The 26,758-nt window shown below is 36.8% G+C and overlaps 3 protein-coding genes across 5 annotated transcripts in view; 2 read left to right on the plus strand and 1 right to left on the minus strand.

Moving 5' to 3' along the window:
- The window catches only part of LOC137629683 (uncharacterized), an 11,027-nt gene extending 3,028 nt beyond the window's left edge, over nt 1-7,999 (plus strand). For 2 of the 3 annotated variants that reach the window (XM_068361236.1, XM_068361238.1), the window contains exons 2-5: nt 1,071-1,345; nt 1,664-1,751; nt 2,772-3,942; nt 6,580-6,700. In XM_068361236.1, the coding sequence (XP_068217337.1) occupies nt 1,179-1,345; nt 1,664-1,751; nt 2,772-3,935 (1,419 nt within the window). In that variant the 5' untranslated portion in view covers nt 1,071-1,178 and the 3' untranslated portion in view covers nt 3,936-3,942; nt 6,580-6,700. Of the gene's footprint in view, nt 1-1,070; nt 1,346-1,663; nt 1,752-2,771; nt 3,943-6,579 lie in introns of all 3 variants that reach the window. The other variant, XM_068361239.1, reaches the window with a different exon arrangement.
- Nucleotides 8,000-12,301: 4,302 nt separating this feature from the next.
- On the plus strand, nt 12,302-22,796 carry LOC137629684 (E3 ubiquitin-protein ligase XIAP-like). The gene is made up of 5 exons (XM_068361240.1): nt 12,302-12,439; nt 18,774-19,247; nt 19,569-19,954; nt 21,332-21,492; nt 21,727-22,796. Exons 2-5 carry the CDS (start codon nt 18,776-18,778, stop codon nt 21,833-21,835), a joined length of 1,128 nt encoding a protein of 375 aa, XP_068217341.1. The 5' UTR covers nt 12,302-12,439; nt 18,774-18,775; the 3' UTR covers nt 21,836-22,796.
- On the minus strand, nt 15,171-15,776 carry LOC137629317 (uncharacterized). The gene has a single exon (XM_068360573.1). The coding sequence runs from the start codon at nt 15,774-15,776 to the stop codon at nt 15,171-15,173; it is 606 nt and encodes a 201-aa protein (XP_068216674.1).
- Nucleotides 22,797-26,758: the final 3,962 nt, after the last annotated feature.

The following is a 26,758-nucleotide window of genomic DNA, read 5'->3' on the forward strand; positions in this document are numbered from 1 at the left end:
TACAGCAATCCCAAAACTACATAAAAAGAGTGAGAAAATTTCGATTGAGAAATGAGTTAGACAGGGAGACCCTATCTCTCCTAGATTATTCACAGCATGTCAAGAAGAGGGTCTTAGATTGGGAAAATGTAGGAATTAATATTAATGGGAAATACCTTAACAACTTAAGATTTGCAGATGGCATATCTGTGTTTAGTGAATCATAGGAGAAATTACAAAATGTGATAGAAGATTTGAATAGAGAAAACAGAAATGTAGGACTGAAAATGAATGAGTAAAACTAAGACAATGTTCAATGAAAATGCAGAGACAAGTAAGAGTTTTGGACGAGTGAATTCAATTGAATATTTTGTAGGCCAGATGTTATGAATAGTTTGTATATCCAAAAACTAAACATTCAGATGTAACTAATCAACACATAAAAAAAGTCTATTGACAGCACATATACTTGATTACCTGTATTTCTGTCAGTCTAATGACCTCTTATGACCTTGGCATTTCTTTGTTCAATTCCCTTTCAGAATTCTGTGCGTTCAGTGTTAAGAATTAATCAGATAAATAATGACAAATAAAAGATCAGAAGTTACTGTGTCTTTTTCATTGCCATTCAGAACCTTAAATGTCCTGACAGAACTTAATTTATCCCCAAGAACCCGTACTGGTATAAGACCAGCTAACTCGGTCTACTACCTAATTTTAGGTGGTTTGAGTGTCTTACTTTGGTCACTGTTCAGCTCAGCTCAGTGGAGGAATACCTTTTCCTCTCAGGTTGCCTGGTAACACCCGACAGGCTATAGTTCCCCACAGCTGCTTTTTAGAAAGTGCTAATAATTGGATTTCACGACCCAGTGCCTTCTTGCTTACTCTCAGGCTTTAGAATTCTCCCACTGGCTGCTTCTGCGAGAGGTCTACTACTTCCTTAGAGTACAAATCCCATTCTTCTTACATTTCTTCCCCTTTTAATTGTTTTCTTTATACTTTGGACTGGAAATATGTATTTGTTTGACTTTTACTTGGTTTAAGATTGATACTTATTTATGATGTAGATATTAATTCTTATGTTTTTACAGATTTTTATCTAATGTCCTCTTCGACGCCTGGCAACTTGGAATTTCAAAGCATCAATGATAAACAGACACACTAGACTGCAATAGAGAAACTACGATTTTGATTTCAAGATGGCCGACAGTGATTCAAAGTGGTTGCGCAAAGCCACAGACCTGGAGCGCATGTTTGAAATAGGGCATCAGCTGCAGATGTATTTGACCCATTATACCCTCGACCTTGCTTCTGCCAAACCCATAGAGGAGGATTTCTTGAGGAGAGCTTTAACGCACTTGTATCGGTAAGGAAGATATAAAAATGGAGATTGTTCGGGGGAGATTATAATGGAACAAATTGGTTTTAGGTCTATAAAATAGGCTAATTTCAACTCCCAATTAGAGATTCAATTTAATTTTTCGTTTTTTCTTGAAGCATATTAATAATATGTGAAATTTCAATAATATAAGAAATTTAAAGGACTGCTTTCACCTAAAGGTTGACTCCCCAACATGAATAAAATCGTAAAGTTTTCTACCTTTTATCAATGACCCAGGGGAACTTGAAAATTATCTTCAAACGAATATAAGAATTATCACAACGTTTTTTTGTATACCCAAAGGAAAGTTCCAGTTCTCAGAGTGTGCCTTCGCGAAAGAAACTCGGAGCTATGGCTGCGAGAAATGGACGCATGCAACATTGATCTACAGGTATGGGGTTTTCCTTATCAGTAGAATAGATAACAAATAAATATGTTAGAAATAAAAATAATAGCAACTTTCTTTTTGTCAGATTTCTCTAGCTTTCTCTTACTGTGCTTATTAAGGATTACCTACGTGTTCCGATTCGTAGCGAATTTGCTTGCCATATATGAAACATATGGTTTTTATTGCATGTTAATCTTTAAAGATGGACCTATATCTTTTTCGTATAGCTATAAATAGATACTATAAACGTTGTTGGCTTATTTGCTTAGGAGGGATATTATAATTATTATTACTTGCTAAGCTACAACCCCAGTTGGAAAAGCAAGATGCTCTGAGCCCAGGGTACCCAATAGGGAATATACAGTAACCCAGTGAGGAAAGGAAACAAGGAAAAATAGAATATTTTAAGAATAGTAACAACATTAAAAATAAATATTTCCTATATAAACTATAAAAAATTTAGCAAAACAAGAGGGGGAAGAAATTAAGATAGAATAGTGTGACCGAGTGTACCCTCAAGCAAGAGAACTCTAACCTAAGACAGTGGTTTCTCAATATTCCCTGCTTATATTTATTTACTTTTATTAATGGGTAGAGTATTCCTTATTAGGACTTCATCTTTATCTGTTAATAGGCCTGCCCTTTGTACTCTGTTCATAGAGAGCCTTTTGTATTGCATGGTGGGTGAGAGGACTTCTTTTTATCTTCACTTTGAATTATATAAAACTTGAAAGTCATTTGTTTTATCATTATCATTATTTTCTTCCTATGCCAGTCTATACCTGCAAATTTTCTTAGCTCGTCCATTCATCATCATCATCTTTTTTTCCGCTGCTTCGTTTGCAATCTCTAGGGACCCATTCTATTATCTGACATAATCATCATATGTCCCTCCCCCGTCCACCTCTTTTTCTTACTGTTAAATATCATCTACTTTAGTTTGCTCTCGTATCCATGCTGCTTTTGGTGTTATTATCTACAGTACACAGGTAACGCTACTTTGTATGAATTCTCTTTTTTCAGGTAATTAAAGAAGGGAATTTATCAGAGGAAAGACATAAACTCACTAAATACGAATATAACTCCAAGGATGGTCCTTTGTGGTGTGTTCGACTTATAACATTCAAAGCATCAACACCAGTGAATGAGAAATTCCCATTTGATTATGCCCTTGTATTTGGGGCGCATCATTCCATAGCCGATGGAACAACCTATATAAAGATCTGCAACTTACTTTGCAATATCATGAACGACCTCATGGGAGGCCTGGCTATAGACGATGACCAACAAATGGGTGAACTCAAAGGTGAGGAGGAACTACTTTCTCTCTATGAGCAAGAGATGGCAAGACTCAGAGAGAACGAAACCTTGCGTCAAGAAATCAAGAGAGAGCTGCAAGAAGGGTCAGAAGTACGACCACTTATCCGTCATATTTGCAAAATTCCTGGAGATTTATCCACTTCGACGCAAGATGTATCTACCATCATTGATCAAAATATATCTAAACAATTTCATAGAAAAGCCAAGTCTATGGGAGTGAGTCTACATTCTGCTCTCACTAGTTTGATAAATTTCACTCTGGTGGAGCTCTTACAAGAACAAGGTATTATCCAAGATAGGTATAACATTAGGGCTGGACATGTCATCGATATTCGGAGATATTACACACGTGATTCCTCCAGAGCACTTGGTGTCCATGGCCCCTTATTTCGATACAAGGCGCCATTTTGGGTTCCAAAAAATATGCTCCCAGTGTTCTGGGAAACTGCAAAGGAGTTCCATAAGAAACTACACTCTGACATCAGCACTCGAAAAGTTTTAACAGTAACAGCTTATCGACTGATGACTGAAGATATCAATCAGAATTTCAAAGATATTTTCAGAGAAGATGGAGAGCCAAATTACTACTACACTATTACAAATATGGGAAACTTGGCTGGAACATTATCGGAGGGAGGACAGTATGTCTCTACACAGAAGCTCACTAGGTTCTGTTCTCTAAGAAGCGGGAGTTCTTTCATGATTATATTTTTTCATACTTTTAGGGACCTTTTGAATATCAACATAGCCTACTCAACACGATTCTTGACCTATGAATTTGTTCATAGGCTTCTTGAACTCATTTCTGTGCATATGAAGTCCACCTCTGACCAGTGTTTATTAGATTCTTGTGAAGGAGAAATATGAAATTAGTGTAAGTTAGTTTTAGAATATTTTTGCTTTGTTATATTTAGATATAAACCTTTATTTTCCGTTAACCCTTAAAAACAGGCAAAGAAAAAAAAAGATAGTCTTAGACCCATGAAGATGGAGTTTTGTACAAAAATCTATAAAACACTGTTTGCATTATATTGCTGTGAACACAAATCCTGAAATTAGCAACATTTGAACACTAACTTAAAATTTCATTTACTTCAAAAAATCCTTTACGAGTAAATCTATCAAAGCTAACTAAGAGTATTGAGATTGTTAAGGGACTATTAGGTTTCAGAATAAATAAAATCTATGTAAGGTAAAAACTTAACGAAAATTCTGTAGCCATTACAAAACTCATTGATGCTAACATTGAAAGCAAAGTTCCCTGGCTAAGGTAATGGCTCCCTAAGGCTTGTTAGTAATACTAGCCACATAAATTAATATAGATTTTATCATGTAAGACTACTCATAGACCCCTCACAATAAGGCTAATATTAAGGTGAAAACATATCAAAAGGTTAACCAAAGCTCGCTTGTGACCTCAGAGACATTCTGCCACCTTCTTATGGAGGAAGACATTTGGATTGCTTTTTCTTTCCAAGAATTGACAAAATACAAAGCAAATACACAGCTAGTATATGTGTCTATCATGTTTAAATAAAGCTATTACATCCACAACACAGGCACCCAGGATTTAATTACAACCCGTTGGAGACAAAGTTTCCCATATTGAAGTAATTTTTTTTTCTTACTTATCTGAAATAATACTAAAGTAAAATATGTTAATGTAAGCATAACTATTAGCAAAAATACGCATTCGGTTCTTCTCTTTGGTTCGTAGTGTCGATTGATTTAAAGTTGAAGTGGAAGTAACGACGTATGAGCGTAGAAGGATATCAAGTTTATAAAATGGATGGCGTCGGACCAGTGGGAAACATTAATACCACACTTATTCTGATAAATGGTAGGGCTACGGTACGTTAACTAGCAAATCATCAAATTATAGCTTGTGTTAAAATAGCTCTATAAGCTAACTTTTCCCTTCCCACCAAAGTATCTGGGGTATCTTAGTGGAATCAATGTTATCAATGTTATCAATGCAATGATGATTGATAGAACTGGAACTAGGAGAGAAATTTGAAAACGGATTTTACACAGCGTAACTGAACTTGGATTAAGAGCATTCAACTGGCAAAGAAAAAAGATACTTATCCAAAAGTCTTCAGAAAAGAAACAAAAGATATTGATAGCGAATTGGGGTTCACTTTGAACAAACAGAGAAGCTAAAAAAAAGAAAAAAAGAAAAAAAAACTGTCCCAGCAAAAGTAGTATTTACAGAGGATATCCTGGAACTGTATTATCAATAAATTATCTCTTTTTTTTGCCTGATCACTATATCCAAAATCACCTGACATATCAAGTATTGTTGGTTTGCTAAAAGTAATGAATATGCGCCACATGTATCCACCTTCAACCAGCTACTACAATTCTTATGAGTTTTATAAATATAAGTGTCAAAAGATCAGAAAGATGACAAAATTATACTTCTAGGAGAATCTTTGCCTTTATATGCATAGAATTATTTGCATTTTGCTGAAATGGATAAATGCAGTCACCCCGTAAAGCAGTTGCAAATGGTTTTTTAATAGTAGCTATGATAATGAAGAAATGTTTAGTGCTAACATATTCTTCATAAAGCCAAACAGTACATCATGAAAGGAGTTTGACCCTTAGTATTTGGTTACTTTCAATAAAAAAAAATAGCAACAGCTGATATTGTTACATTAACATATTTTACTTCAGTATTATTTCAGATAAGTAAAAAAAAATAAACTTAATTTACTTCAATATGGGAAACTTTGTCTCCAACGGGTTGTGATTAAATCCTGGGTGCCTGTGTTGTAGATGTAATAGCTTTATTTAAACATGATAGACACATATACTAGCTGTGTATTTGCTTTGTATTTTGTCAATTCTTGGAAAGAAAAAGCAATCCAAATGTCTTCAAATGTAGTTATGAACTCGTTAGTAAAAGTCCACAACTATCGAGCAAAAACTTAGCACTAACACTTTTCTTGTTTAACCAAATTGTCGCTAACATTACCATATGGAGTCGAGTAAAAGATGGGTGTAAAGAAATATTGAATGTTATGTTTCCGACACAATATCGCAAAATATATCTTTTGTCCTATGCACAATGATTTTACAAAGTAGCCTACTCAGAGAATGAAAAAAAAATAAGAAAAGAAAAAACTTGGAAAGATATAATGAACTCATAAATGGTACTGAAGTGCTAATTATTCCAATTTTGTATTTTTTGTAAGTTTTTCAAGAGCTTTGGCTGTATGCAAAGGCACCAGGAAAACACAGGAAACAATGAAAATATATATTATAAACTTTGACTTCCTAAATCTTCAGGCCGTGGCAAGAAATAGACCATAAGCTTGTTAAAATTTCAGCAGAAATTAAATAGTGATAAGTTGAGTATACTCTAAATACAATGTCGAATCTATTATCTAATTACAGCCATCGATTAAAAGACAAAATAATCTAAGAATGATTTAGCCAATGCTTTCTACTCTTACTAAATATGGAGTTTTCCTCCATTGAAATTTAACTGAATTCCTTTTCACAGGTCATCACGAATGGAAACCTCGAGGAGGAGTTAGAAAAAGTTACTCTTCATACATACGACAGTGAAAATGGACCTCTTTGGCATGTCAGACTATTATTGCTGGAGAGGAAATCAGGTGATTTCCCCAACAACTATGCGTTAATCTTTGGTATTCATCATTCACTCTCAGATGGAACAACGAACGTCAAGATTTGTAATTTACTCTGTCATATATTGAACAACCTTATGGGTGGTCAGCCTATCGATGATGAACAGCAGTTGGGTGAACATATAGGTGACGAGGAGGTACTTCCATTGTATGAACAGGAAATGGCAAAGCTAAAAGAGAATCCACAGTTAGGTAGGGATATACAAAAAGAGTTAGAAGACGGATTAAAAGTACGTCCTCTGATCCACCATATTTGTGAGATTCCACCAGACACTCCTGTCACTTCTCGGAAGATCTCCATTGTCATCGACTCAGACATGACGTCTAGATTTCACAGGAAGGCAAAGTCAGAGGGCGTTGGCCTCCACGCCTCTATCACTTCTCTCATCAATCTTAGCCTCGTGAAGCTCCTGCAAGAGTATGGCATTACCCAAGACGAATACAACATCAGAGCAGGGCATGATATTGACATTAGGAGGTACTACTCGGGTAATGCATCTAGAGTCATTGGTGTCCAAGGGCCACTGTTTGGATACAGGAGTCCTTTTCTGGTTCCGAAAGACATGCTTCCAGTATTTTGGAATGTCGCAAAAGAATTCCACCAGAAACTTCACAAAGATATTAATTCCAAAAGAGTTTTAACAACAACAGCATACAGAATCATGATGGAGGACACTAACCGTAACTTACAAGAATTATTTAAATCAGATGGGGATCCAAATTACTACTACACAATATCCAACATGGGCGACATTGCCGGCATTCTAACAGAAGGGGGCCAATATGTTTCGGTGGAAAAACTCACCAGGTTCTGTTCTTTACGGAGTAGAGGGTCGTTTATGGTTATATTCATCCACACGTTTAGAAATCAGCTGAATCTTACTTTCGCTTATTCAACCCGATTCCTTCACAGAGATTTTGTTCATAGTCTTCAAGAACTATTTCGCTCTTACATGATATCAGTTTGTGAAATCTAATATTTTTTTGGTTCCACTTCACTATTACATTAAAAGTATTATTTGATAATGAATACTTATATAATGGACAATTACAAGCTATTTTGCTTTGTAAGGTACTGTTTGACTTTTTATTTATTTTTTTTTTTTTTTGAGAATTTCAAATGTATTTTGGACTGCAGCTTTTATATATTTAAATTGTCATTATTTTTTTTTTCTATTTTGGCAATTATTGTTATGAAGCTACACGACTTCAATGAAGTTTTCACTTATATCTTGTTTCACTCGAATCTAGTGTATGTCAGGAGGATCTCTAATGAAATATTAAATTTTGATATGTTTTGTTTCTTTAAAAACCTATTTTTCTTACTTTCAAGTTTCCTGATAATGTTGACTAAAGAGTGCAGAATTGTAAACAAATTCAACAACTGTCAACTCTTCCCATTAGCCAACTTTCATTTGACATCTTACGATCTACGTGTCTACTTACTTACTTGTTACTTGTTTTGGGTTTAAATCCAACCCTCCACTGAAGTCGAGTGAACTACTTCTCGGGCGGGTCCATATTAATCATCTAACGAAACATTTTCATTATAACTTATACAATTCTTTGATTGTAGCATCTTCCAAATCATATGATCTTGTGAAAAGTAATGTCTTTAGTTTCTTCTTAAATTCAATTGCTACCTTCAGGTCCTTCATTTCAGTTGGCAGTTTATCATAGTGTCTAGGCGCACAGTAGCTAAAAGCCCTTTCACCACTTACATGGTATGACTTCAGAAATATTCGCAATACAAATAATCACTTGAATATTGCACTTGCAGAAGGTCAGCGGTTCCCAAATAGCGGTAAATTACCCACTGTGAGTAATTTCACATGTGATGGGGCTTATGACAGTTTGCATTTTGATTTCCTTAATAAAAAGTAGTAACACGAATTTGGATCTACGCTCTCGGCAAGTTATGAAAAAAATTTAATAGGAATTCTAAAATAGAACCAATTCAATTCCCTCATTTGCAACTGATATAGAAAATCATATATATATATATATATATATATATATATATATATATATATATATATATATATATATACATATATATATATACATTATATACATATATATATACATATATATATATATACATATATATACATATATATATACATATATATATATACATACATATATATATATACATATATATATATACATATATATATACATACATATATATATATACATATATATATACATACATATATATATATATATATATATATATATATATATATACATATATATACATATATATATATATATATATATATATATATATATATATATATATATATATATATATATATATATATATATATGAATGATCATTACAATCTGCAGCAAGTCTTAATCATCTATTTGGTATGGATGTGTGGCTTTATCATTAATAAAAAATCAATTTCTAATGGAATAAAGTTTTTTTTTTCCAATATAAGGCGTAACGTGTCTATGACAATGCCCTCTTTATCTATCATGTTCCGCTAAATCAAAGTCAAGCAACTTATAGACATTTAACGTTAAAAAACTATCACCTCCTATAGGCCTAGTGAGGAAAATTCATGTGAAACGTTTCAGTTTCAAGAAGCCAGTAAACAGGTATGATCAACCAACCAGTTATAATTGTGCGTAATTATTCAAGAAAATTAGTATTGAATAACATAATTTTTGTTTATATGTTGTTAACTATGTTGCTAAGTAGTGAAGAGACGATTCTAGACAGCGGTCTGCTGCTACTATCGAAAGTATTATTCTTATTATTATTATTATTATTATTATTATTATTATTATTATTATTATTATTATTATTATTATCATTATTATATCATTTTCTAAGCTACATCCCTAGTTGGAAAAGCGCGATGATATAAACCCAGGGAATCCAACATGGAAAATAGCCCAGTGAGGAAAGGAAACAGAAAAAAAAATATTTTAAGAACAGTAACATCAAAATAAATATCTCCTATATAAACTATAAAAACTTGAACAAAACAAGAGGAAGAGAAATAAGATAGAATAGTGTGCCCGAGTGTACCCTTAAGCAGGAAATCTCTAACTAACAAATTTAATTAATAATGTCAACCTTTTTACTTCTGTTGCTGCTTACCTGTATCGTTTTCACCCCAGTCAGTATAAGACGGACAAATTTCTCCCAACCGTAAATTAATCACAAAACTATTGGAAAAAGTAACTGTAATTAATAAGTCTTTCTTATTACTGGCTTTAGTATAGACTCTCGGTTGGACTAGCAAGGATCGCTTAGTGCGTTGAACATCAGCAAAGAACCATTATTTTTATCTAGATGATTTTCTAGAGATTTTGAATTTACTCTCATTCATTGTTGCTTGAAGGTACATTCGGGCACACTATTCTAATAAGCCTTAAAACTTTTTTTTTCCAATTTCCTTAGATTTTAAGCTAGCAAAACCGAAATTACCTTAGAATTACCTTGAAACCGTGAAATTTGCCTCAAACAAAGGTAATTGCCTTAAAAGTTGAATCTCGTTTTTCTTCCTGTTGTTTTGAAAAGTTTGTATAGTTTATATAGGAAATTTTTATTTTAATATTGTTACTGTTCTCAAAATATTTAATTTTCCTTGTTTGCTCTTCTCGCTGGGCTATTTTTCATAATGGAGACTCTGGGCTTATAGCATCCTACTTTTCCAACTAGGGTTGTTGCTTAGCAGGTAATAATAATAATAATAATAATAATAATAATAATAATAATAATAATAATAATAATAATAATAATAATAATAATGTTTATCATCAATGTTGCTGTCTTTTAAGTAGACTGGTGAACCATGCAAAATAGGACACTTATACGGTTCACTTTTGAGATTGGATTATTGATAAAAAATAACCGATTCTATAACATTATTGAAGAGTGACACTTTCGGAAAATTAAGTTTCTTAATTATTATTATTATTATTATTATTATTATTATTATTATTATTAGCTAAGCTACAACCCTGGTTGGAAAAGCAGGATGATATACGGCCAGGGATTTTAACTGGTAAAATAGCCCATTGAGGAAAGGAATCAAAGAAAAATAAATTATTTCAAGAACAGTAACATTAAAATAAATATCTCATCAGCAGCCATTGTCTGGCTCTCCTTGGTCCTAGCTTGGGTGAAGAGGGGGCTTGGGTGCTGATCAATGTATATATGTTCAGTCTCTAGGGCAGTGTTTCCCAACCCTGGGGTAAATTTTTGGGGTAATCAAGATGTTCTGAAATTGAGTTATTGAGCTCAACCCTCACACTGAAAAACCAGAGCAAACATAAAGTGATTACTAAATAATATCTATTAATATTGTTACATTGAATATTCTGCACTGATGATGGTTCATTTTGATACCCATTAAAATGGAAAAGTTTGCATTTGTTTTGGATCCTTAACTATAAGCAGCCAATAGCGGGCTACATGATCCATACAGTTCTTCAGGTGGATGCAAAAAAAAACATCCAATGTTACCGGGTATATGTTCAATGGGGTCATTGATTACTTGGAAATAAGATTTTAGGGTAATCATTTAAATAAAGGTTAGGAAACACTGCTCTAGGGCATTGTCCTGCTCAATAGGGCAATGTCACTGTCCCTTGCCTCTGTCATTTATGAACGGCCTTTTAAACCTTTAAACCTCACTGCACTCCTCTGGAAAAAATCGTATCCGGGGGTCCTCCATCTCAATTATGGGTTCTTTAAGGTAAAGAATACTAGAGCGCAGACCTCCGCCATGGCAGCTTATTTGTCGACTTTTTGCTCGACCTTGTTCATTTGACCTTAACATGTATTTATTGGCGTGTATTATCAAACACTCAAGTCTGAACCAAGTTTGAAGTCTCTGTGACAACGATGTCCAAACTTCTGGCTGATTACATGAATTGGACATTTTACTTGACCGTGACCTTTGACATTCCCAAATTTAATAATTTCCAACTTTTTACATAAATGTTAATCCCTGCAAGTTTCATTAATCTACAATTAAAATTGTGACCAGGAAGCTGTTCACAAACACAAACAGGGCCGAAAATATGACCTCTATTCAACTTCATTGGCGGAGGTAATTGAATAAAAAAAAAAGGTTAAACTGAACATGTAAGCTACACTATGTTTTAAAGAAAAGGGAAACAATATGACTCATAGATATTATACCAAGTATTCATGATCTTCGGTTTCTGTTCGAAATTAGTGTGAATCATACAATAGGAGGAAGAACGTTTAGTTATGGTGCACCTAGACTCTTCAACGACCTTCCACTTGATGTCAAGAATAGCAAAAATGTGGCAGCTTTCAAGAAAAACTTGAAGACTTATCTTTTTAGAAAGTGTTATAATAGTGACCTGAAAACTATTAAGCCTGAATACAAATGCTAGTGAAATAACTAAGTTACATAGCAAAATATTAACTGGAAAGAAATTATTTTCACACACCAAGGCCCGCCTGAACAGACTTTTGGTGTCTGATGGAGGGCGAGAAATTAACCCGTAAAAGTAAAATAAAGTAAGTACCTTGTTTATTCTATTCCAACAACCAGTTAATGCCTTGTTACCCCCCTGGCGTTACCTTCCCGCTCTACGTCAGAGCTTACTTCGGTTTAGTTTCTCGAAGAATAATCAGTATCTACCCGTTTGGTTTACTATCCAGTTGGGAATACTAATATCTTTGGAGGTTTTCGATTTGATTGAAAGCAGGTATGTTTATTCTCCGTAGTTGTCTAAGATTATACGTTGGTTCTTGGGTAATCCGTGCGGTGGTTTCCCGTGGCTTATGGTTTTAGCAGTGTTTTTAGTAGGATGTCGTTTGTAATTTTATTGAGATTTTGATCATCTTATACTACATCAAGATTGCTTGTTTGAATGTGAGTTTGGGTAATCCTGATGAGAATAAGTGAAATGGAAAAAATGCTACGAAGTCCTTAATGACATTTCACTTTGGTGTAAAATTCGTTTATCGTCCTAATCACTTTGTAAATGGGCTGAAATATATCAATCCATATAAAACCAAATCCATCTGTAAACATAAGTTTATCCATCTAGTATTTAATCAGTAATACTAGGCTTCTTATCCCATTAGACTTATAGATATGATTCATAAAGAGCTTAATCTAGAGTGAACTAAGTCTTAGCGGCTTTCTTGGAAGGAAATTTCCAAATTCAATGGTTTAGTTTCAACTTTAATTTAATTTAAGTAAAAAATACCATGATCTCTATTCGGTTATATATAAATTTACAAACTTGGCTAGATTTAGTAATTTTAATACAGCAATGAATGTCACCCTAAATTGACCTAGCCTACTCCTAACCTATCCTGATTTGCCGTATCAGCTTTATTTTAATTTCGCTTTTTATCATAACCCTAGACTTCTTAGGACTCCAACCCAATCATGGAGACTTTATGATCCGAATTTATCCAAAGGCCTAGAATTGAAAGTAATCTTTGCTTGCATACCTTTTTACATCTGGTTTATCTTCAAATGCCATTGAGTAGTTTGGCCCCGGCCTTCTTGGAATCTGTTTTAAAAACAGATCGTACTTTAGTGAGGATAACTAATTATAAAGTTTACAGAGTTTTAATTAAATTAAAATCTCAAATTGCTGGGACTATATAAGTACTCCGAATCACTCCATAGTAGGCCTAATTGTAGGTATTAGAAACTACGCATTTTTCTTTCCTAACTGCTCGAACAATTTTGTTAATTTAGCTAGTTTAATTAAAATATTTAAATGCACTTCTTAATTGAAACGGATATAATCCCAATTTCTTCTAGTTATAAATGAAGCCACATTTTAAAACTCTGTTCTCGAGGTAATGGAATTTAGTCATAAAGTAATTCTCGAAGAAAACTGAACAGGTTTTTCTATATACACGGCAACTCTTTATTAGCATAGCTTTCTCGGTGTTAACTATATTTCCTATAATCATGCCATGAAGCTTTGAACATAAATTTGAAAGCTTTTTGGTAAACTATAATTTACAGTAGCCTACTATTCTTTGTAAGCTTTTTAGTTTGTGCATTCGTTGCGTTGCCAACAAAATTTCACAACCGGGAAAATATGTATTATGTATATAATATATATAACTTAAATTCTTAAAATAACCTGTCCTTTAAAAGTAAGTTTAACTTTCCAACGTAATGTTAATTTATTAACTTGCCAACGAAATGCACAAATGTCTCCACGCGACAAATACGAATAACTGCCTCTTGACTTAGTTTAATAAATGTCAGATTCATTAGAGAACAGATAATTGGGTAACATCACTCTTATTTACTCAGAAATTTAAGAATATTGGATAGAATACCTGAGGCAGCAAGAGAGGAGTCTCCATTTTCTCATCCCGTGAATGTTTTGTAGTTGCTTTGTCTTCACTTTCGCCAGTTTTCGCCAGATGAATCCTCTGGAATTTTCCTATACTTCGATAAGTGCACTATTAGGTAGCTTTACAGTGAGGCCACCTCGGTTGCTATTTTTTGGTAATGATAGAAGTGTCGCTTTAGGACACTGGCAGCTGACTATTTCCACATTGTACCAGATCTTCTATTTTCTGTTAAAATCATATCATTCATGTGGGATGGGTTTTACCCATAATGCAATTTCAGTGACCATTATCCAAGTCTGTTTTAAATTGGTAACATAATTTTAACAAGGATAAAATACCAGATAGTTTTAATTCTCTTTTCTCTATATATTTTTTTTTAAGTCTAGCAAAAACAAGTTGGTTAGCTTTTGTATTTGAAGGGTAAATCATCTTTGTTCCTCTAAATCTCCCAACAGTTACACTAGATTCTTTCCATCTACTGGTCTGTAAATAAAATACTAGTCTGTAAATAAAACTTTTGAAGTATGAAACTAAAATAGCACAAAAATAATTGAAATCGAGGATCTGTGACATTAAAGGAAAAAGTGTTGCGTAATCATTGTACACTTAGTAAATATAAACTAAAAAAACTAGTCCATATTAAGGCTTTAGACAGATTACCGGTAATACTTACTTACTTGGTATACTTGGTCGAATTTAGAGGGTCTTCCTCACAGCTGTGGTGGTCCACTGCTGACGCCAGTCCGTGAGTCCTTCTTCATGAGGGTGGTCTGGTCTGGCACAGAGTTTGAGGCTGCCCTGCAGCACGCTGTGTAGCCTGGCACAGGAGGCTCATCTGGCAGCGTCTGCAGGAAGCTGTCAAGTGCTTTCTTGAATTTGGCGACCGAGCAGCCTGTGGTGTCTCTGACATTTCTCGGCAGTGTATTGAACAGTCTGGGGCCGTTGTGGGTGAGGCTGGAGGCAAGGAGGGTTTTTATCCTCCCTGGTGTCCTGGAGGAGAGGCTTTGTCTTGCACATGAGCGCCCAGAACGCTCACTTTCACGTGCCCTCATTAAGTCAGGGGTAGGGTTGGGCACCTGCTTCTCAAGATTTTCCAGGTGTATATTATTCTATATCTCTCTCTCTTCGTCTCTGAGAGTAGAGTCCCAGCTTTTGCAGGCTCTGCCAATAGTTGAGCTCCCTCATTCCATTAATTGATCTTGTGAAACTCCTCTGGACTGACTCTAGCTCCTGCATGTCCCCCTGTTTATGGGGAGACCACAGCTGGCTGCAGTGGTCAAGGATTGGCTGTATGAGGGTCTTCCACAGTGTCAGCATGACCTCTTGCTCCCTTGAATGGAAGGTACGCAGAACCCAGCCAACCATGCGCCTGGCCCTAGTGGCGGTATCCTTGATGTGCTGCTGGAAGGTGGCATCATTGTCCATGAGGATGCAAAGGCACTTGACTGCATTGCTTGGTGGGATTGGCTGCTGTGTTTTTGTAAGTAACTCGGTGGAGTGGATGAGTTCAGTATTGGGGCCCAGTCTCATTATTTCAAATTTATCCTCATTGAATTGCATGTTGTTTGTGTCAGCCCAGTGGAAGACCCTCTGGATGTTTGCCTGCAGCTGGACAACATCCTCAGACTTACTGATCCTGTGGCTTAGGGTAGTGTCGTCAGCAAAGGAGGACTGGAAGGAGCCCGTGACTGTCTTTTCAATGTCGGCCATCAGGACCAGGAAGAGTAGGGGGCCAAGAACAGAGCCTTGGGGGACTCTGCTGCTGACTTTCTCAGGCTGTGACTTGTGGCCGTCGACAGCTACTGCCTGAGTCCTGTTGGTAAGGAAGCTGTGCAGCCACACAACCAGCTTCCCTGCTATCCCCATGGCCCTCAGCTTGTGGAGAAGGATGCCGTGGTCCACTCGGTCGAAGGCCTTAGCAAAGTCTAAGTAGACCAAGTCTACATTTTTGCCTTCAGCAAGGCCCTGGAGCAGCCACTCATAGTGGGCCAAGAGGTTGGAGAGACAAGACCTTCCTTTACGAAAGCCATGCTGAGAGTTACTCATCAAGCTGTTTTCTTCAAGGTGGATAATGATCTTGTTTCTTAATATTTTCTCAAATACTTTGATAAGGTGGGAGGTGAGGGCCACTGGCCTGTAGTTTTTGGCCTGGCTTCTATCTCCCCCTTTGTGGATTGGGGAGATGAAGGCCTCTTTTAATATTGATGGTATAATTCCAGTGTCCAGGCAGCAGCGCCAGAATTTGTAGAGGGAGCGTCAGAGCTTCCTTGCATCTTAGTAAAAGGATGGATGGCACACCATCTGGTCCAGCAGCAGAGTTGATTTTTAGTTCACTGATCGCTTCCTGTACATCAGTTATGGTGAAAGGGATGTTCACAAGAGCCAAGTGATGTTGGGTGTGCACCTTAAAGAACTCGGCAGGTTCGAGAACAATCTTGGCAGGTGTATGATGCGAGAAGACTATGGTATACTGCTGGGAGAGAATCTGGCATGTTTCCTCAGGGGTGTTTGACATCATCCCATTTCCTGCCTGAAGTGGTCCAACCTTGACTTGCGTTTCCGAGAATTTCTTGCAGTACTTGAAGAAAAATTTAGGGTTGGCCTTGATATTGCACACTGCCTGCGTTTCTTCCCAGTCACGTTGCTTCTCGTGTGAATCCTTGAGTTCATTTTCTATATGCAAGGTCTTGGCTTGCAGAGAGTTTTTCCGGGTGTCACTTTGTTGTTTGCATTTGTCTATTTAAGTTCGCCCGTCGGCTCTTAAGCACTTTTCTGTCCCTTGGTATGTGACTACTTCTGGTGGCTGGCAGTCTTCTTGTTGGCACATTACCTTCACAGGCACCGAGTGGTTTTTAGAAAGTCATTCAGCATTACCTCAGGGTTGCAAACATGGAGTTCTGACTCCCAGTCAGTGCACTGTAGTTGGGTATTTAGGAGATCCCAATTCACTTGGCTGCTGAAAAAGTTTAGTTTGGAGAAAGGGTTCTCTGTTGGTGTAGCCATTTCAGGGGAATGTGATTTGTTGTACGTAGTGTGTATCTTGAGGAGATTATGGTCAGAGAAGATGGTCCTTTCAGCTGAGACTTAGTTAATTGCATCACTGTTATTGGTGAAAAATAGGTCAAGTACATTGTTTCCCCTGGTTGGTATGGACACATCTGAATGAGAAAGGAGGAGTTCGTAATGGACAGGAGCAGTTCGGCTTGAGACTTATCAGCGAGGGTGCTCACAGTTTGGGTTCCTTCGGGCCACTTCAGGAAGGGTAAGTTGAAGTCTCCAGTGAGGATGACGTCAGGTGTAGGAACTGGCAGGGAGTCTAGTAGGCGACTGAGAGCTTCCATGGCATTACTGAAGTTTCTAGAACAGCTGCCAGGTGGACGGTAGCAGTTGATAATCGTCATTTTATGTTGCTGGATTTGTATGGCTTGCAGTTCAATTTGGCCGTCTGAGTATGACAAGAGGGGTATTGAGTTTGGAGCAATGTCATCCCTCAAGTAAATGATTGTGCCGCCATGTGTTCTTCCTTTCCTATCTGTCCGGAAGGAGGTGTAGTTTCTGATGTGTATTTCAGGCTCCTTTATTCCTTCAGATAGGTGGGTTTCAGTGAGGGCAATGAACATAAAGTCCTCCTCCCAGGCCAGCTCTCTTGTGAATGATATCTTGCTTTGAGCTGCCTTGGGGTATAGACCCCCGAATATTGCCCACGGAATTTTTCTAATGTAGTGCCCCGACTCTGGGCCAAGCCCAGGTTGGGGTCATGGGCGACACAACTGCTGGGAGTACTTGTGGTAGTTGATTTTGCTGGGGTGTTTGCCTCGTGAAGTTCTGAAATACTTAAATTTATACTTTAATGTGATCTTATTTACATACCTTCTTGAAATGGCCAGAAGTCTTTGGCCTGCATGTACTGTACATATTATCTGGAGATAGCTATTATTAAGAGATTTGTTAGCTTGTTATATTGTGTATTAAAACTGTAGAGTGTTGCCTCATTGACTGAATAGGATAGGAATATATTAACTGGTATTTTATCGTATGAAGTTGCTAATCTTTAGCAATAAGAGTACACATATATTGAATGTGTTCTTTAAATAGAATGGGTAAATGTTTCAAATTGGTGAATTAATTAAAGACAAATATAATAGAAATATTACAATGGAAACCCATACTTAAACTTTTTTTTTTTTCATTATTAGACATTTCAAAGTCCTTTTCTTGGGAACTAGGAGATCCTTCCCATATATGGCTGGTGTCTGTTGTCTAGTAGGCCTAATGTTGGTGGAACTAGTAGTAGGATAAAGAAAAGTTAGTTACAATGGAACTTTGAATATAGCGAAGGAAGCTTTTATTTTCACCGCTTAGCTTTAAAGTATTACAGTACTGTACTTAATTCCGTGTACTGCTCTCAGCTCGGTATTACAGTACTGTACTTAATTCTGTGTACTGCTCTCAGCTCGGTAAGTTTAGTGTATTATACAGTAATAACTTACGGTACTTTGGGTACAAAGTACAGTATAATTGAAGATTTTTTTTTTTTCCAAAAGTAGCATATATTTGTCATATGCACTTCTTAGTCTTATCAAACTGCAGATTTTTATTGACTTTAGGCCTAGAGGTCTTCCTTCCTATTTTGATAAGTTCTAAGTTTTCAATTTTTCTTTATCCATATGTTAAATTACCAGCTTTGTTTTTTTTATATATTTTCAGAGATGTGCGAGGCAAACGATGACATGCAGGAGAGGAGGTTTTTTGATTATGAAAGTTTGATCATGGAAAAGGTTCGCCTTGGCACTTTTTGTGACTGGCAAGTCGATTACATTAAACCAAGAGACCTGGCAAGAAGCATGCTTGTTTCTGAGAGGAATGAAGATCGTACTTGCTGCTTCAGTTGCCATGTAATCTATAGAGGGTTTGCCCGGGGTGACGTGCCTTGGAATAAACACCAAAGGGAGTGTCCCGATTGCGCATTCATTAAGGAACCTGAGATCCATGGTAACGTGCCCATAGTCGACGATGATTATATCCCATACGAGCAGCTAAATCGAGGGTTAGGTGCAGCAGCTCCGCCGAATCCTGAAGAGGAGGAACAAATGAAAAAGGCTTTCAAGTTCATCAATGACTATCATGATTTCTTGATAACTCGTACGTTGCCTAAGCCTCCTAGACACATTTTGCGGACGGGTGAGTGATTTGTACTTGGTTTAAATCAAGAAATAGGCCAGGAAATGAGAATTTTTAATTTCCAAAAATTATTTAACTTTACTTAAATCTTTTGGTTTTAGACTACAGGCCAGAGTTTGCTGTAACAATTGCTCAAATTTAAAGATTTCTTTACAATGTTAATGAAATTAAGTTTTACTAAACGTAACTGTTGGATATCTAAAATGAAGCTATGAATTTAATCTGTAGGGAAATTTTATTTTTATATGATTAAATTTAGGTGATTCCGTATATTTTGGTAAATGTAGATTCTATTAGTTTTTTTTTTTTTTGTAATTACAGAAGCAATTAAAAAGCTGGTGGTAAGGAGAGCAGTTTACCCAACATACATGGATGCCGAGACTCGCAAGTTTTCCTTCAGGTTTTGGCCAAGAGAAATAGATATTAATACAGACGACATGGTTAAAGCCGGATTTTTCTCTCTTAGAATTGCGGACTTGGTACAATGCTATGTTTGTGGGGGTGGACTTTACGGTTGGAAGTCTGGGGAAGATCCTAATGTAGTTCATGCAAGATTTTATTCATTTTGTCCCTACGTAAACAGTAAAATCGGCGAAGAAACGGTAGCTAAGATAGCTGCGGAAAATCCTCCCCCATTGGCACCTGATCGTTCGGTCAATCTGACTGAGGAGGAATCTAAACTTTTGTTATCGCTTCCTGTTTGTAAGGTTTGTATGGTGAAGTTTGCACTTTGATTACAGTACCGTATTTTATTATCTTGGCCAATAGCCTGAGGTAACTTTCTGTAGGCAGAGAATACAATCTTTGATTACAGTACTGTATTTTAGTATCTTTGTCATTGGCCTGAGGTAACTTTCTGTAGGCAGAGAATACAATCTTTGATTACAGTACTGTATTTTAGTATCTTGGCCAATAGCCTGAGGTAACTTTCTGTAGGCAGAGAATACAATCTTTGATTACAGTACTGTATTTTAGTATCTTGGCCAATAGCCTGAGGTAACTTTCTGTAGGCAGAGAATACAATCTTTGATTACAGTACTGTATTTTAGTATCTTGGCCAATAGCCTGAGTTAACTTTCTGTAGGCAGAGAATACAATCTTTGATTACAGTACTGTATTTTAGTATCTTGGCCAATAGCCTGAGGTAACTTTCTGTAGGCAGAGAATACAATCTTTGATTGTTACAGTACTGTATTTTAGCATCTTGGTCATTGGCCTCGGGTAACTTTCTGTAGGCAGAGAATACAACCTTGAATTACAGTATTGTATTTTAGTATCTTGGCCATTGGCTTGGGGTAACTTTCTGTAGGCAGAGAATACAGACTTTGATTACAGTACTGTATTTTAGTATCTTGGCCAATAGCCTGGGGTAACTTTCTGTAGGCAGATAATACAATCTTTGATTACAGTACTGTATTTTAGTATCTTGGTCATTGGCAACTTTCTGTAGGCAGAGAATACAATCTTTGATTACAGTACTGTATTTTAGTATCTTGGTCATTGGCCTGAGGTAACTTTCTGTAGGCAGAGAATACAGACTTTGATTACAGTACTGTATTTTAGTATCTTGGCCAATAGCCTGAGGTAACTTTCTGTAGGCAGAGAATACAATCTTTGATTACAGTACTGTATTTTAGTATCTTGGCCAATAGCCTGAGGTAACTTTCTGTAGGCAGAGAATACAATCTTTGATTACAGTACTGTATTTTAGTATCTTGGCCAATAGCCTGAGGTAACTTTCTGTAGGCAGAGAATACAATCTTTGATTACAGTACTGTATTTTAGTATCTTGGCCAATAGCCTGAGGTAACTTTCTGTAGGCAGAGAATACAATCTTTGATTACAGTACTGTATTTTAGTATCTTGGCCAATAGCCTGAGGTAACTTTCTGTAGGCAGAGAATACAATCTTTGATTACAGTACTGTATTTTAGTATCTTGGTCATTGGCATTTGGAAACTTTCTGTAGGCAGAGAATACAAACTTTGATTACAGTTCTGTATTTTAGCATGTCATTGGCATTTGGAAACTTTCTGTAGGCAGAGTACACCCTTATTTTCTTTTTTTTTTTTTTTAATATTCCAGAAAGCATTCGAGTTAAAGATGAACTGGGATCTTATAGAAACTGTCTGTCGGGTGAAAATAGAGGAATCCGGGTTTCCCTTTAAGAACTGGAGAATATTCCTGGACAAGATAGGAGAACACCTTGAAGATATTGAATTGATGGAAATTCGGGAGCGCCAAAAGTAAGCAAAAAATAAATCTTCGGTGGGGCAAATTCAGAATATTTCTTGAAGGTTATCACTTTCAGCACTTTTTAAAGAGACCCCTTAATTTATATCTTAAGCCTTGCCTCTTCGGTAACCATTTTAATTATATCTTATTAAATTCATGAAAATAAATTTACAGATGAAAGCCTTATAGTCAAGGTTCCAATATTAGTCATGTAGTTGGTTACAGTAAATATTGCTTATTTTCAGGAAACCTGAGGACGAAAAAGAACCGGAAGTAGATTATTTCAAAAGCCTTGAAGCTGATGTGATGGAGAAAGAGGGTTTATCAAGCCTTGAAGAAGTGAAGAAAGTTTAAAAGGCTAACAAAAAAAATCAAATTTATATAGGTATGAAGCATACTCCAAAATTGCTTGCATAAATCAAAGCTTTATTCAAATACCAATAACATTTTGATTAAGTATAGATATTAAAATTTTAAAAAACTTCAAAATTATTTAAAAAAAAATAAATATTCCCAAATTCCAGAACTGGCAATTAAAAGTGGTCCCTTAGTTATTTATCACCTTTAAGGTTTCCTTAATCGCTAGAAACTATTTGAAACTTCCCTTCAGCAGTAGCAAGGTAGTTCAATCAAATTGTTTGTAAATATCAAACTGTTTTACATTTAGTTTTCACTTATTGATTGGCATGCCATTGGTGTCTAAACTGGAGAGATTTTTCTAGTTGTGCTGGTGATTTACTGTTCAATAAATAATTTATTGGAATTTGGAGTGAAGAATTTTTAATGTAGGGCAAAGAAAAAATTCAATTGAACCCTATACTGTTTACATTGTATGGGTTTTGCATTGGGTAATATTTTTGCATTACCAGACTTTTATTGCTAAAAGATTTATTGAACTTCCATTAACTAGTAAAACCATGAAATTCTTAAAACGTTAATGCACCATAGACATCATACCAGAAGGTCTTGTGTATAGTCTCGATCAATTGCTCAAAGGCACTGATCTGTTTGCAGCCTTGTTAACAGTGTAATGGACTGGTGGTCATTCTTAGCCTAGTTAGAATTTAACATGCCTATATAAAAGTACTGTAGGCCACTGTAGAACCTAAAATTGAAGACTGACGAAAGCATGTTCTTTTGTTAATATTGCTATGGTGAGCAGCAAGATGCTAAAATGCAAATTAGCACTGACAACTATCGGCATTACACAAGTAGTTCGGTAAGAATGGAGACTAACCTGTGAAAACCAGGCTAGTAAATTTGCCAAATAGTTAAGTTACCAAAGAAACCCTTCAGAATAAAATCAAGAAAATATGGGAAAGACTTTTATTCCTTCCCAAGCCTTTGACTTCTAATCCATTAAATGGGGTGCCTGTTTCCTATCAGCCTTTATAATTCAAAAATTTTACTGAACATTCAACTTTAAAAATGATTTAGGTTGAAGTCTGAAGCTTAAGATAGTTGAAAAGGTTTATTTTAAAAGTGGTACGATCATAATTGCTGGAACAAAGATGGCACAAGAAACCTGTTGGAAATAATTAAGGCTGAAACGGTTTTAAAAACGCTGATGTTTGGAGATTAGAAGTACTGTGGGCAAGCATCCAGGGCTTCACTAACCCATATGTTAAAATTACCATACAGGAAGTAACTTGAGGGACTTTGTTTTGAGAATGTTGGTTCAACTCTTTACTCGACATGCTAAACGTCTACTACAACTCTCAAAGAAGCTTCAATTTTCCATAGTAGGATACAGAGAGTATGAAGTAGGGTTGCGTCCACATGATTGAACACTGTTCGGTGAAGTTTCTCTTTGATGTTTCATAAGTTGTTGCATGGATCCAAACTATGTCAGTTAAGCAGTGAGAACCTGCTTGTAGTGACTAGTGATTAGTGGAAGAGTAACAAAAAAGTCAACATGCATAATTTTGCTGCTGTGCGGCACTAAAAAAAGGTGCAGAGTAGTCTTTCTATGATACTATGGGAGTTGAGAAGCAAGTCAGAGCTAGATTTCATAATTTAAATGAATGGTTTCAAATAAATTTTACAATCTTTTCTTTAAAATGGAACCAACTGTTTCCAAACAGGATGCTATTAAAAGATGATTAATACAGAAGCCTAATTGCAGGCAACACTGCTGCTTGTTAACAGGATGCTACTATACGTTGTATAGTTGCATCCTGAATAGTATGCAGCACTTTAATACACAAGATGTCTAAGCAGACAGTGTGAAATTTTACCTAAAAATCAGTAAGCTTCCCAAAGGTTGAAGTGGTGCTGTTTATACAACCTATTTTTAAATATTAAACTTGGCCGGTGAATATATAATAGCTGACGTCTCAGACGGCTCGACAGAATTCAAAAACTCGCGAGCGATCGCCATGAAGGTAGCGGGTGTGCCCACCAGCGCAGACTATCGGCCAGATACCGCATATACATGTAAACAGCTTCAGTTCTTCTCTGTCGGTTTCATCGACAAGTCTATTCCACTCGCTATTATGACCTCGAGTTTTCTACCGAATTGGTGAAGTACTTGGTTTTGGTTTTATTGCTTTCGCCGTGTTGGATTATTCAATACTATCCTTAAAAGAAATGCTTTTGAAAGGAGAGTAAAAGTGTTTTGCCCTTGCTCTTTTATCTCTGGTTTTTTCCATAGAGTAAAGATGGCTGACCCTTCCCTTAGTGTACGGAAGTGTGTTTTAGGCTTTTAGCAATTATCTTATCAAGTTATAAATTGTTGTTGTTAATTATAGATTTTCCTCTATATATTTTATATCTCGCCCGCCTTTATTAGGCCTCTTTGATTAGCTTTCCATTTATACTAAACATCAAGATAAATTCTATGTTTTGTTTATATGCGGCCTTACCTATTCCTCCCCTAGTCCGAGAGTAGGCGGTCCTAACTTGGAAACCGAAGTTAAACAACGTTGAGCCCATTCAATTTTTATTTTCGATAGTTGAAATCATTTGCTCTGTAAGTTATGAAATGAATATTTTTTAGTAGATATTTTATGAAAGATTTTCTTTGAATAGTCTTCGTGCTGTTTCAAAGATGAACTAACCGTTTGATTTATTTATGCTACGCAGTTTGCGCTCTATCGTTACGATAGAGAAAGAGAGAATCACTGTTTCACTTTGCAGAAAGAGTAAATCGATTTTGAAGTTTTGTTCATTCTTCTTTCAAACTGAAGTGTTTTAAATACAAATTTAAAGGAACTTGTTAATTTTCAATTTCTTAGTCCTTTCAGTTTTTTCCTTTGGTCAAATAACCTGTTTATTGACGAAGGGTGAGTGGGCATTTCTCTTCTGTGTGAAATCGAGAGAGAGAGAGAGAGAGAGGAAGAGATAACGTTCCAATCTTATTCTCGTCCCAAGCGAGTAACTTTTTTCTCGATTCAGTTTTTTACTCGTCCCAAGTCTCTGTACGGGGAGAAAGGATAAAACTTTTTTTAGTTTTTATTCTCGTCCCAAGGCACTGTACGGTGGGAGATTGAAAACGTAGTCTTTAATGAACTAGTGTTTAGTCTCCTCCCCAGTCACTGATCCTTTTAACTTTATATTTTTCCGTTTTATTCGATATATATGTTTACTGATTTTTGCTTGTACTAATGTGCTTACATTATAAGACTCATTTCGCAATTATAACCTTTTGATGTAGGGGAGAATTGCGTGCTTCAGGTAGAAATCGGTTTTATTCATGCCTAATGTGAAATTATTGAAAAATACGATTTCAGTGAAGTAAGTGCAAATCAGAAAATCGTAGTGATAAAGTGATAATTGCACAAAGTGTTTTTTAGTGTTGCAACCGAGGGTTCGTCTGTTCGTGCTTGTCGTTCACCTAGTCCGAGACCTCTTTCAGGCTCCCATGCTACCAGGGAGAAGTAATGTTGTAGGACTTATGGGGACGAGAGGCTTTAACCAACGAACAAACGTTCCCTCTATGGTATCGGGCGTGTCTAGCAAGATCGCCCCTACCATAAGACGAGCGAGGCTGTTTTTTCTCCTCGTCATCCGAAGGCTTCTCGCAAAAAAAAACCTTGGAGCAAAGTTTCTAGACCCTTAAAGCGGAAGTTCCCCCTTCAGGACAGGTCCATGGGGACAGCTCTGACCCTTTGCAGTCGTCGGAAGACGGTTCGCCTATTAAACGCAAGCGTAACACGGGGTCCAAGGGTCGCGGTAAATGCAATGTTTTGCCAACACAGACTTTACCGTCGTCTCGGCCCGTTCCGACTCCTGTTGATCCTAAATGGGTTGTCCTGCAGGACATGCAGACTAAGCTTGCCTCCCTTATGGAGAAGTATGACGTTGAGCAGGTTCACGATGAACCTTCGCTTTAGAGTCGCCGTTACACTAAACGAGACTCTGGCCGTCAGCTGCCCAAATGAGCATTTACTCGTCCTTTTGACGTTATGAAACGTGATGTCGGTAGTTTGTCACGTCAGTCACGTGACTTGGATCCTCACTCGCTGCAGTCCCGTGTTGACTTTCAGCCGCTGCCGCAGCCTCGTGTTGACGTTCAGCCGCTGCCGCAGCCTCGTGTTGACGTTCAGCCGCTGCCGCAGTCTCGTGTTGACGTTCAGGACGTTCGCCAACCAGCTCAGTTGCCTTGTTTTGACGTTGAACGTCAAGCACCGCAGTCAAGAGTTGTTTTAACTGCTCTATCTAGGCAGTCAAGGCAGTCTCGACTTGACGTCGAGCGTCCTCCCGCACCTGTTGTTGTTGCTGGTCAGTCCTTTAAGCAGTTACATGACGTAGCGTCCTTGACTGCTACTGTTGCTCCTTTGCGTGTGGACTCTGCTTGTCAAGCATTGCCACCACGGCAGGTCTCTCCCTTGCTTGAGACTCGGCAATTGTCGGACGAGGTTCCTTCAGATGAGGAAGTTGCTGATCCCCCTCCTACTGATATTCCCTTGGGGACTTTGTCAGACGGAGAGGAGCCTAAAGCTGCTCAGCCCTCTATGGACTTTAAATAAATCATGCTGATTTTTAAGGATCTTTGTCCGGACCATTTTGTAACTGCTGCTCCTCGTTCGCCTAAACGTCAGAGTTTACACTAGGCCTAGCTACTTCGAAGCAGTTGTTTTCTAAGCTAGTGCTCTCTCGCTCTTCTAATTGAGCTTTACGTTTGCTAGGCGACTGGTTGATCACCAGGAGGAGTTTGGGGGAGACAGCCTTTGCTTTCCCTCCTTTTAAACTGGCTTATAGAGCGAGCGTCTGGTATGACACGGGAGAAGTTCTCGGCTTGGGAGTTCCTGCCTCTGCCCAGAGAGACTTCTCAAG

The sequence above is a fragment of the Palaemon carinicauda genome, chromosome 37, assembly GCF_036898095.1.
Source record: "Palaemon carinicauda isolate YSFRI2023 chromosome 37, ASM3689809v2, whole genome shotgun sequence".
Taxonomy (NCBI): domain Eukaryota; kingdom Metazoa; phylum Arthropoda; class Malacostraca; order Decapoda; family Palaemonidae; genus Palaemon; species Palaemon carinicauda.